This window comes from Lagopus muta, chromosome 26, assembly GCF_023343835.1.
Source record: "Lagopus muta isolate bLagMut1 chromosome 26, bLagMut1 primary, whole genome shotgun sequence".
Classification (NCBI taxonomy): domain Eukaryota; kingdom Metazoa; phylum Chordata; class Aves; order Galliformes; family Phasianidae; genus Lagopus; species Lagopus muta.
Window position 1 is genome coordinate 4,193,530 of NC_064458.1, and position 13,144 is coordinate 4,206,673.

General features: G+C 39.4%; 1 protein-coding gene across 3 annotated transcripts in view; it reads right to left on the reverse strand.

The window, feature by feature from the left end:
- Nucleotides 1–1,090: 1,090 nt before the first annotated feature.
- SPPL2B (signal peptide peptidase like 2B) overlaps nucleotides 1,091–13,144 on the reverse strand; it is a 35,707-nt gene continuing 23,653 nt past the window's right edge. The window contains exons 12-15 of one of the 3 annotated variants that reach the window (XM_048927405.1): nucleotides 12,745–12,844; nucleotides 11,717–11,794; nucleotides 10,083–10,243; nucleotides 1,091–8,324 (exon numbers count right to left, since the gene is read on the reverse strand). In XM_048927405.1, the coding sequence (XP_048783362.1) occupies nucleotides 8,040–8,324; nucleotides 10,083–10,243; nucleotides 11,717–11,794; nucleotides 12,745–12,844 (624 nt within the window). In that variant the 3' untranslated portion in view covers nucleotides 1,091–8,039. Of the gene's footprint in view, nucleotides 8,325–9,796; nucleotides 10,244–11,716; nucleotides 11,795–12,744; nucleotides 12,845–13,144 lie in introns of all 3 variants that reach the window. The other 2 variants (XR_007373345.1, XM_048927406.1) reach the window with 2 other exon arrangements.

A 13,144-nucleotide genomic window follows, 5' to 3' on the forward strand; every position in this document is an offset into this window, starting at 1 on the left:
TTCCTGTGCTTCCATCAGTTGAGTATCACTGCTGGAGAATGCAGCCTTTCCTTCCAGAGACCCCTGAGGTGATTCTTGCAAATTGAGGAAGGCAGGTGAACAGTTGACAGAAAAGGCCTGCAGGTGAAGAAACAGTCCCGCAGGGCAGGTCCTTGGTGCCTGCTTATGCATGCATCAGATAGAGTGATACAAATGTTAAAGCCACACAAGTTTTTCATTCTTTCCTCAGGCTGGAGGGGCTCTGGGCAGCTGAGGAGCTGTAATGTCTCTGCTCAGTGCAGGAAGTGAGACAAGATGGCCTTTAAGGTTCCCTTTAAACTCAAACAATTCTATAATTCTATGAATAATTCTATTATGATAGAATTACAATAAAAGAATATAATAGAATAGAACAAGGAGTAATGGCCTAAAGCTTGAGCACAGAAGTGCCACACAAACATGTGCAAGAATGTCTTTACTGTAAGGGTGATGCAGCACAGGAACAGGCTGCCCAGAGGGGTTATGAATTCTCCTTCTCTGGAGATATTCAAGACCCATCTGGACGCCTACCTGTGTGACCTACTGTAGGGAATTGCTTTAGCAGGGGCTTGCATTCAGTCTCAAGGTCCTTTCTACCCCCTGTGGTTCAGTGGGACATACCAACAACATGAACACAAGAGTAGAGTGGAAATACACCCACCCTGTTCGTGCCATACCTCCATGCCGTGCCCTCTAATTCTTTAGAGACTTGCAGTAACAGAGGGTTTGTTAGTGCTCACCTTCCCTTCCCATCACTGGAACAGCCCCAGAGCTGGTTGGTCCTGTCTGTACCACGATCCCACTAGGGGAGAATTGGCAGCAGGAAGAGAGAGATTCCTGTTGACTGTTTCAGGATTTGTTTCGAGTCCTGCATGTGAACAGAAGACTCAAGAAGGCCACAAACAAGTTTTAAGAGTTTTGTATGGATATTCAACTCAGGTTTCTTTGGGCACTTCAATGTGTGAGCAGCTCAAGGTGTCTTACATCATAAGAAGCACTCTGTCACATTTAGTGCAAAGAAGAAAAAGCACACCATCAGATTTCAAATGTAACAGTGATACAAAACTCAAAATTCAGTTCAAAAATTAAGTATCTTTATTTTACAGGTTTAGAAAATCTTTACATTTTTTTAACTAAAACAGGCTAAAGTCCTTTTTTTTTTTTTTCTTAAGCAAAACAGATGGAAAAAAAAAACAAAAACAACACAGCAATCAGCGGATCAGTCTTTTTCAAGTTTGTTTTCTTTTACCATATAGGTGTGTGCCCCAAACAGGCAAACATGGAAAACCCCATGGAAAAGACAACAAGAGCACCCCAGTGAAACCCCTGGGATACGAATCAGCTCTTGTCCTCACATCTCCCCCCAGTGCTAATTACACAATAGGTGGGGTTGTAGTTTTCTTTTCCTCCCCCCGTGTTTTAAATCACAGAAGGAAGAAACAAACCTACATTTGGTGACTGGAAACGTGATGTCTTGCAATGCATTTGCACACACAAAAATAGCTGGGATGATTCGCTGCGCAGCCGGACACAAGGCTGCAGATCAGACAGATGAAGGGCTGACCTCAAAATCATGGAACTGCATGGGAATACAGTGGGAAGAACGCACCCAGACAGAACCAGGGAGCTGATGTGAGTATTTCAGGAGGACCTACAACCTCTGAAAAACAGAAATGTTTGCCAAAATGTTACGACTTGGAAATGATGTTTTTCTCTCAGCTGCTGCAATGGCTCTTGGCTGTTTTCAGCAGAAGTTGATGGTACCAAGAAAGGAACATGTTTTGTTACAAACAATCACCACCAGGCCTTACTTCTACCATAGATATACTACAGATACAAGTCCCCATGTCACTGGTTTATCTATTCTTGCAGACAGCAGGCAGCAATTTTCCAGGTAACCACCTAGCAAATACCACATCTTCTGCAGTTTGTGCAAAGGGACGCTATTCACACGAGGCTGCCTATAGTTTGGCAACACGGCCAATTAAACTATGAAACCAATACAATTTACTGGCTTGCTGCCAAAATAAAATGAGATGCGAGATAAAATCAAGGAAGGATATTCAGCTATCAGCACTGTTAATGACTGACTGCGTCGTTATAGAGAACCAAATTCCTTCTCTTTTGGACCCATCTGCATTTCTGCATCTCCTTCCCACAGCTTCAGTACATGTGGCATTAACAGCCCATGTGCAGGAAGGATACTTGAACAGAGCTTTCATGCCACAGCCTTCCTACCCCAGCCAACTCCCTCAGTGGGGATTTTTATTTAGTTTTAATTATTCACTTAGTTTTATTAAAGGGCCAAACTGCAAAGGCTCAGCAGTAGTAAAAATCACAGCATGGCTTTTGGAACACTGAAAGACTTTCCTTCAGTAGTTCATGGAACAAGAGCTTGAAAAGTGTTTGTACTCACAATTGGTTTATTTTTATAATGAAGTGGATGCATTCACAAGCACTAAAAGGAATAACCTTCAGAGTTTGCAGTCTTCACAACTCCACCCTACGTGCTATTACCTGAACGTTATCATAAAGCCCCTTAACAGAGACACTGGACATCTAAAACTGGTTGACTGATGTTACCTCCTGCTCCCTAAAAAATCTTACTATCAACATCCAGGACAGCAGCACTGAGCAAATACTCTCCAGTCTTACCCCACAAACCCTGTTCATACTGCTCTGTTTGCCCACAGCCTCCTGTCTGATCCACACATCCCAGTGACTCGTTAGCATTGCTCAGACTTGGCTGCCAGATCCCCAGCTCCTCCAGCAATGGGCTGTACAAAAACCAAAGTACTGTGATGAGGACAGCACATACATCATCCACCACCATAGCTGTAATGAAAAATGTGCATTTACAAAAGGAAGTTTTGCTTTCCTATGTTGCCAAACTGAGCCTATCTGTCAGGGACTTGTAGGGCTGAAGAGATTCATCTGAAGTGCTGAGATGTCACCTCTCCACAGGATGAAGCTGATGTGCAGCCCTGCAGTTCAGGTGTGAAGCACATTTCCTAGAGGTGGTGGATGCCCCATTGGGACAATGCCCTCATTCAGTTCTGGTTGGCCCCAAAGAGGTCGGGCAGTTGGATGTGATGACCTTTGAAGGTCTCTTCCCACTGAGCTATTCAGTTCTTGGAGAGGACAAGTGACAAAGAACAAGCTCACGAAAAGTGGGCAACAACTACTTACAGCAGCTCAGACCACTGCCATTGACACCACTCAGACAGAACAGGGCTGTCTCCCCACACAGACCCACTCTGCATATTTTCAGCTAACTAACTTTCACACTGAACACCCAAAGGAAGCTCAAATCACAGAGTGTGTGTGAGAGCTGTAGCTCAACTCCAGATTTCTAGCCTTTAGATCATTTCAAAGCTTTCCCTAAGATGAGGTTTTGCCATACACAAAGATAGGGAATGTTAACAAGCAGGAAAATACAAGAAATCTGATAAACTCAATTGTTGTCTTCAGTTAAGAGAACGCAATTCCAAACCAGACCAGGAGAGTGCCCACTCATAACCATGGCCACCAGTGGATCAATGATAGGACCAAGAGCCACAGCATTCCCAAGAACTGCTGGAGGAACGAACTGAAACCAAATGAACTGCATAAAACCAGGTTAAGTTCTATACTAATGCCTGAAATGATGACTTGGTGTAAATATACTCATTCCTGGTTCAAGAAAACTCAATTTAAGGCCCTCGTGTATTATCTAAAGACAGTGAAACCTCATTCTCCCACCACATAACCTGAATATTTGCCTGAATATTTCACCTTTGATATTCAAAGGTGAAAGACTCACAGAAGAGCATATTACTGAAATGAGAACATTCCAGAGTGCCTTTCAATGCAACTCCATCTACATTTCAAAATACAACATTTCTTATCTTGGTAGAAAAAGCACTGCAACTATTTAACGTGTGCTTTGATGTGATTTCTGCCCCGGGGATTTACGGGCTTCACATTAGCAAGACAAAACCAAACACATCTCTGTAAGGTGAGATCTGAACTGTCAAGCACAATGCCTTCCAACTGACCTATAAACTCCCCTTTCTGGACTTAAGGTTTCCTGTGCTTCCCTGGCCAGCCGCTGCAATTATTATCTGGTCTTCTTCCTCACTGCCAACCCCACATCTATTGATTCTAATGCCATTGCTACATGAAAAATGATACATGCACTGCACAACTATGGGATAGAGAGAAGACAGAAACAAAACTGCAGGGCAGAACTGTAGGATCTCACAATAAAAGTATGTGAGCACTCACCTCAAGAGCCATTATAGGCATCCTCTTATTTGCTTTTATTTTTTAATTTTTACTGGGCTAGCCAGGGGAGGTATACAAACAGCTGAATGAAAGGAAGGAAGGAAGGAATCCTTCAAGGCCAAAGGCGTTTAATAGGAAATAAAGAAGTTAAGCAGAGAACTGAGAAATGTTCTAAGTCAGTAACAAAGCTCTACAACCTGTAGGGTGAAACATCCAGAGGAGGCACTGAACACATATGGTGACCCAACAATTCCATTTTGAAACAGCTTTAAGAAGAACAAAGCCCAACAAAATGATAACTGAGCGTTCTGCTGCCCACCAAAGCTACAGAGCAAAAGAAGAACTGCAGGTAAATACACATCTCCCAGATGCTGTGTTGTCTGACTGATGGATGCAGTCACCTTCAGCAAAGCTTTAAGTTGTATTACTGCAGCTCTGTTCAGTAGCTACCTTCTTCCTGGCTCCACAGTCTGTGGTTTTTCACAGCGTACTTAGAAATCAATTGGCATTAACATTATGGCCAAAGAGTCTTAGTAATGATGCATCACAGACGCAAAAAAAGAATTCTAAAGCACAGAAATGGGCATGTCTGAAAAATGGAAGGCATTCTTAACAGACAGACTGAGGGCTACTGTAATGAAAAAAAAAAAAAGAGCAGCTTCTGCAGGACAGGTTTCACTGATTGTGTGAGATTAGGGAATCAGGTAAAAAAACCCAACAAAATCCAGAAATTTGATATTGTGAATGTAAAAGAAATGGGACAAGTGAAAAAGACTCACGTAAATTAACAAAGGATTTGGGGTACTTCTCCCTTGCCACTCCCATGAGGATCCTTGATGTCACATTCTGGTTTCAGCTGCATTTGTGCAACCCTTCAGGAGGATACAAGTCAAACCCAGTCAGTCCAATGCATTGACTCACGGTTAGTAACTTCTGACCCAGGAAAGAATCTGTCCCTTGCTGCTCAGGCAATCCAAAGCATTAAAAACGAAGCACTTTAACATTACTCCAAAAGCAGCCTTTTAACTCAAGTTTAGTGTGGGATGTACATCTGCAATCATCAAATAAAATCAGAATCAACTACACTGAACATAGTTTGACATTTTCCTGTACAACATTAAATTTTACATTCGGGGAAAGACAGGAAAGCACAACCTTGGTTTGATGGGAGTGATTGAACAGGGTCCAAACAGTCGCAGCCAAACTGGTGCACCAAAGGTGTACAGTACTGCAATAGTCAAAGTATGTAACTGTTTATATACTTTAACTGGAGATATTGCACTGAGTAACTTTTTTTTTCCCCCACTCTGATATCTGTAGTTTGAGAAGAAGAAAAACACACACAACAAACTTACACTTAAGTAGATGGACAACCATCCAAAACATGAAGGTGAAGCATATGCAGACCCATCTAGAATGAAACATAAAGCAACTACCAGGTGTCCACAAGTTAATCAGTGTTATAAATCTTCCACTTTCATCGAGTTATAAACAATTTGAGAAATAAACTGTTTCCTAACCCACATGAGAACAAATGTTAAAATACATTTTCAAGAAGGTGATAAAACTTAATGCTTCATCATCAGAAAACTACTGACCTCGGTGTACAAAAATTACTCCCTACAGTATTATGACTGAAAAACAATCAAAGCAAAAAAAAAAAACATAGAACTTGGAGTCGTTCTCCAAATTTTTATCGCTGTTTGTCAAGTTCATTATTGAAACACAGGATTGTTTTCTTTATATATAAACTTATACAATGGTTTAAATTAAGGCATAATCCAGCTGGCTGATATTTTCAGTTAAATACCTCCGTTGCTTTTTAGTTAGTTGAAATTCAGATTACCACTGGCAGACATAATCCATCAAAGAGGAGACTGAAGAAAACAAGAACAAAAGTAACCCAGATGTCTTTAATACTACTGTCTTCCATTTGGGTCGTTCATAAATTAAATGCAGTGCAGGACTTGGGACTTACGCTATGAAATCAACCTATCAGGCAGGGCTTTAAGAAGAGGGCAAAACTTCTGATTGCACATTGTGGTTTTACAGAAATCTTTTCACATTCCAGAGAAAGAATATTACCCACCCAATGCTAAACAGATGAGAAATGAGCATCCAAAAAAGAAAACCACAGGGCAAACTTCTGGAAGACCCAGCCAAAGAGATGAAGGCTGAAGTTTAACAGACAGACATTAAAGGAGAAGCTTTTGGAATTCAACTCAACATGCCAACTGGAGACTCTTAATTTAAAATCATTGCCTCAGACTGGGACAAAATGCTGATGCTTTTGTAAATGATGCTTTAGACTCAAATGCTCTGAAAAGCATTTCTCCCATGAAATTTAGAAACGTGTTCCAGGATCCTAGAATACTTTTGTTTTCTTTCTCAGTTTTAACATGAAGTGTTTGAGGCATTAGGGCACTACAATTTAAATGTAAAACACAAATGCTTTTGATAAAGCCAAATGTTCATATATAGAACAAATGGTACACAAATCTCATCATCTCCCCATAAAAGATGCATAAAAGACTCAATCACGTACACAAGAAAATGTCTAATTTCAGGAATATAAATTAAGACCACCTGCACCCCAAATAGTTTTACACTTACAAACTGTGTCCAATGCCATGTCACTTAGCAAGAGGGGCAAAATAGATTACAGCCTCTTTCCAGAACCTGACAGGCCATGCTTCAGCTACTCCTGGGATGAAGACAAAACATTATTTGAGGCAGCTGATTGGTTACTAAGCAGCACGTAGCTCTAAATCACAACCTACGATAGCACCGAGTGTTCCCTTGAGAATGAAAACATCAGACTTTTCTTCAGTTAGTGACCACAACTATGTTCCTTAAAATTCATCAGTTTGGGCTCTTGAGGTTCTACTTTTTTTTTTTTGCTGTTTTACTGTAACATTTTCCCCAATGATAATAAGCAAGCTTAGTTTAACGTCACTCCCTGTTTGCTTATTTATCTGGCTCGTATTTCATTTCTAAAGCAAACATTCTTAATATCCTTATTCTACCAGGGGTGCTCTGTCACAAACACCTTCTTTTCAGAGACAATCCCTGGAGTTCATGGAGTGCTTAGCGAGCTTCTTGTAGCTCCATTCATCCTACCTTTTAAATTAGACTAGTAGCCAACACAGGTACCTGGAAGTAAAAAGAAAGAAGTTTAAGCGATGCATTTAATGCACCTTGGTAGTATAAATCCTTTCAGAGGCTGGCAATTTAACCACTCTCTGCATTTCCTGAATGTCAGCTTATACTAAAGCATTCCCTTGCATCAATGGCTTTGACAAGTAGAAAAAGTAAAAGGTGACAATAGGGAAAGTGCTAAAGTCCTCTTGTGTTTCTTTCAGCTAAGCATTGTAGCAGACTTGTTCAATGCTTTTCTTCCACGTTAACCTGCACTATGCTAAAGCAGCAAAAATAGCCACAAAGCACAGAGTACTGTGTAAATAAAGACTCGTAATACTACCCTGGTATAATTAAAATGGATCAGTCAAAGGCATTCACTAATAAAATGATAATTGAAATCCATACATCAGAACCCTTGTAGAGCACCATATTTCAAATATGTTTGAAGTATATAGCTGTACCAAAGCTGGAGGCAGAACATTCTTTGTTGGATTTGATGATCAGACTCCCACCGAGGTTCCTCAATGAACGTGAATACTACTGAACCAGTCTAAATACATACTGGTTTTACACAAACGTTTGTAAGGGAAAATACGGAGTTCCTATCAAATTGTTTATTCCAGCTGTTTTTGCTCGAGGTTTAGAGATTTACTTTCCAGGTCATCCTTGTGCCCAGCTGGTTCCTCACTCTTTGTGATAGAAACTTCTGACTGTTCCGTCTTTGTGTCGTTATCAGCTGGCTCCTCTGCAGCCAAGGTAGGGCTGTGCAGCTCCTTCACATGGAGGGTAGGGTTGGCCATTTCCTCTGTCTCTTGTTGAGAAGCTGGTACATTGCTATCTTTAGGAAGCTGAGGGCAGTTGACAGAAGCTATCACCAAGGGAGGCTGAGGTAGGTCTTTCTGCAAACGGAAGACGACAGAGTGATGAAAAGCAGAAATTATTACTGCTATGAAGAGCAGAATGAACTATAGAGATATTAGAATTTGCAACAAACATATTCAACTCCAGCCAGGTGTCAGGTATGATCAAAATGGTCACATGAGGAGAAGACAGAAGGCACGACATCCCTTACCATTCTCCAGTGACAGACACGTGCATACAGTTATCCTGCCTTTGCCATTTAGGGTGCAGAAGGGGATTTTTGTTCCAGGGGTTTGTCCAATAGCTTTTTAAAACTCACCAAACTTTTATTATTCACAATAAAAGTTTAGTTTTGAACTGCTGCTCGAACTCATGATTTCTAATCTAAAATTCTAAGAATTTTGGTAAAGCTATGGGAGCAAGGTATTATCAGATGGCATAGTCCTAAAGAAGAAAACAACTTGCTGATGACTGTTTGGTTGAGTGTAAGCAAGTGAAATGCCTACAGGATTTGTAACCAGGAAATCTGCTCCTCCAAACAAGACCTGCAAGAACAAATGGATTGTGATTTTTTTTTTTAAGATTTTCCTTGTGAGGAAGAACTTATTTGCTAAGTTCCTCCTGGGTGTCCTGCTATTACAGGTTTATAAGGGATAGCCTTTCAGTTATTTGATTGCAATCTTTGGGTGATGTTAACAGCAGTAGTTTTAATCCCTTATTCTTGGTTTATCAGTTGTGACAGATTTCCTGCAGGCCCTACCCAGCTAACTGCATACTACTTGGCTTTCTGTAATAATAAGAAATGCAATTTGCTGGTTCAAGCACTTCCATCACATTTGTGTTCTTACTGAAGGACTCTAAAACAACGATTTTAAATAATTTTAAAAGAATTTAAATAATTTTAAAAGAATTTAAAACAAGAACATTACTGTCTGTACAATGACAGGAACTGTAAGCAATCTATAATGACCAAAGAGATGGGTTGTACCAATTAGCAGCAATAAAGAATTAAAGTCTGGAAAAGATGAAAGAAACAGAATCTGTAGCTGGATGATTCCTCACTGAAATCAGCCGTGCTCTGTTGATTACTCAGGAACAAGCAGACAGCACTTTGGCACTTCTGCATTCTCTGGTTTTGATCACTTTTACTATCAGTGCATGGCAACCAGCAACTTTTCCAACACATTCTGGATGCTCACTAATTTTTTCAATAATTAAATCAGTTCTCTAGAGGAAGGCTGTGCAGGTTATAAAAAAAAAATAATAATTGAGGAACAAAATAAATCTCACTGGGAGAGAATCTCCAGCTAGATAGATTCTTCACTTCAGGGTAATTCATCACAATCTATAGTCATGCCTCATAATAGAAATCATTCCATTCAGAATCAAATGAGTTTCATTTATACCACAGAGAAACATCACATGATGATTCAATGTACTTAACTAGATCATTATAAGCAGTAGACTAGGAAAAAATAGGAAGATAAATATTTTTTAAGGAGCTACTTACCAAAATGGCAATGATACTTTCAACAAAGATCAAACCAGTAAAACTGTGGCAGAATGAAGGATAGACAGGGTTCTACTTTACTTTTCACTAGTCAGTTTAAGTGGCCATAAACATTAAAGAAAGAAAATGAAAACATTACCTAGGGAAAAAAAGTGCATTAAAAAAAAAAAGTAAAAATATTTGGCTTTGGTGGATAATACTACAATATTTTACTCAACTTTAATTCTAGTTAGGTTTTTATAATATTAGTATTTCTTGAAGACACTCATATCAAACTGGTATTCACCGCAAAGCCGCTGCCCGTCCAGAACATTGCAAGCTCCTTTCTCCAAAGAGCCACAGCAAAGCTGGTGATTAGAGTGCAGGGTACCAAGTAGAGCAGAGCTGGCTGACCCATCTGCATCAGTGCCAAGGCGACAAAGGTCACAAGAAGGCCTATGCCATATGCTGGAAGGAAACAGAACCAGCAAAAAAGAAGTTATTGGGGCATAGCTTGACACAAGAGCAACTAAATAATTTGCTAAATAAGCATTTTTATAGGATTCTTTATCCATGTAATATGTAAAGCAACTTTTTAAAACGTGAGCAGAGTGTATACGTTATAAATTTGGAACAGTACTGTGAGATACTGCTGTCCTTGTGTTGACAGTCCGATGTTGTGAGAGTACTGTGATTGGCCTTATACACACTGTGCAATTCAAAAAACTATCTTAAGCACTTTCAGAGCAGGAAAATAAAATATTTTGTTTCTCTTATTGTATTTATGAGCCCCAATACAGATGGTTATTTTGACTGTTATAACACATGCTCCTTGTTTGGATGGTCTTTGGCTGTTTCTCACTAATAACAATGCCAGCTATATCATTAATTATTTTCCCTTTAAGTACTGCAAGCATTCTGCAGAATATAAGCAGAGCAAAAGCATTTATATGGCAATATTTAGTAATATTTTCAATTACATTTTCAGAGCCAACTGACTTTTGTTCAGAAGCCAAATGATTGGAACACTCAGTAATAGTTTTATCCAGTTATTCAAAATCAATGTAGATTAGGGAGCGTTCCTTGTATTCAATTGAAATCTTTCTTTCTGTGACTTACATTCATTCTCTCATATATTATCTCTTTCCTATACACTTACAGAGACTACACTCAGACTACTCTTGCATTCTCACAGTAGATAACTGTGGACAACAAAAGAATCTTCTCTCCTTTGCCTTTTCTTCTTTGGGTGCCATGTGCTTCAGCATGCAGCCACTGGATTTACTCCAGCATGGCAAAGTCTCTCAAAGGATCCCAAGCCAGACAGTGTTCTAGACTCAGTCTTAAGAGCCAAACTGAGGGAACAATCACTTCTCTCATCCTGCTGATCCTAATTTTGTTAATACAGTGTAGTATGTGGGTAGTTCCCATTCCTGCAATAACAATGTCAACTCTTCATTAATGCAGAAATTGATAGAAAAAAACCCACTGAAATAAAAGAATTTTTCTATCCTTGCTTTGAGTCTCCTAAGAGCCTAGCTATTTTTACAAGGATTTCTAAAGCAGAATATTGGCAGAAAACTTTGAGGAAATTAAGTCTTTGCTGGCATGAATACAGATTCCTGGTGTCTTTGTAATAAAGTCAGATTGCATTTTGTAGTCACTTGGAAGTCCACAACATGCAACTCTGGATTCTACGAACTAAAGTTTGAAACCAATTTAGAACCAATTTGAAGGTATTACATCATTATAAAGTAATTCATTATGCCATCAAGTCATGGAACACGCAAAAAGTAAAGAACAAAGTCAAAATAAAATATCCTTGAACCTGAACTTCCATAGCAAGAAATGTAAGGACTGATTAATCAAAAAATCTGGAATGATTAACTAAGCATGTATAACAATGCATACTACGTGTCAAAATATCAGTGTTAAACATACCTATTGTGCAGGCTACAAAATATACTCTGGATGATTGCACCTGAATATCAAATCTATGGCAATAGGCCACCAGTAAACCTAAGAAAGAAAAGAACAATTATAACATGTCTTCAACCCATCCACATATTAAGATAAACGAAAACATCAAACAATCTCAGAACTTTTAAGATAGTTTTCAATACTTTTGTACTCCCATGTTTAAGAGCTATGACAGAATCATTCAGGAAACTGCACAGCTTACAGGCAGTTGCACAGCCAAAGCAATCTAATAGCAACGTTCACGTCTACAGATACTGAGATCCTGGAGGACCAGGTTTGAATGAATAACACTTGTTACATATTGTGAAATATCTCTCTCCCAACTAACTGAAGCTCCATACATGAAGAGCAATACAAGAAATATAACCTCCAGTTGTGGTTTAAGGTTGTTAGACATGACATTCTAAAAGCAACAATTTTAAGTGTAAGATTGGGTTGGGGGAGGGAGGAAAGCACGAACAGCTGAAGCTTCCCAACACAAGAAAACTGACAAATAATTTGGCAGAAGTCTGAAAGCCAGAATACATATTTTTTTCAGCTACAATAGGTAGTACTTTAGGTAGGCATTAGGTGTACTTGCAGATACTGTCTGATGCCATATGGAGAGGTGTGGTGGTAGCACTGGATGCTGTGTGATTAGTAATTACTAAGTTTTGAGTGGTCAGGTATGTGCCACCCCAAATCATGGGCAAATGGACAAGTAGATTCCTCATCGTCACACCATTAAAAATGTCTATATCAAAACACCATTTGTGGAATTAACTCTTCAAATTTCTCTGCATTTCTCTACTTCGCTGAGTGAGCAACTGAACGTAAAATTAAAACGCATTTTCCTACTGAAAAAAAATGCAGGAAAAAAAAAAAGCATACTTCAAAGTTTACCAAGTTTATATAAGTCAAAACAAGCTTTCTGTTTGAAGTGGAAGAAGAGGACGAACTAATTTGACAGTGCAGCAGGTACAATTCTTAACACAGCAAAGAAGAAATACCTGGAACTAAAATGTCTCCAAATCCTAGGAGAGAAAAAGGTCTGTCACACAGAGCCAGTGGGGAGGAGTTCAGTCGTGGGACCTTCAGGACCATTGGGAGCTTAGAATGAAAGAGACATAAACCCTGTGAAAAACTTTTCTCTATATACTGACACCAGATCCCGTTGTGCTGGAACTGAAGACTACAGATAGAGCAAATGTATACTCATACATATATATTTACTTTATAGATCCTTATGTTAGGTATATTTTGTTAACATTGCTGACAGCAAACAAACTGTAGCTGAGTTTAGATGTGGTACTAAGGGACATGGCTTGGTGGGAAATACTGGTGGTAGGTGGATGGTTGGATGGAAGACCCTGGAGGCCTTTTCCAACCTTGGTGTCCCTATGATTCTAT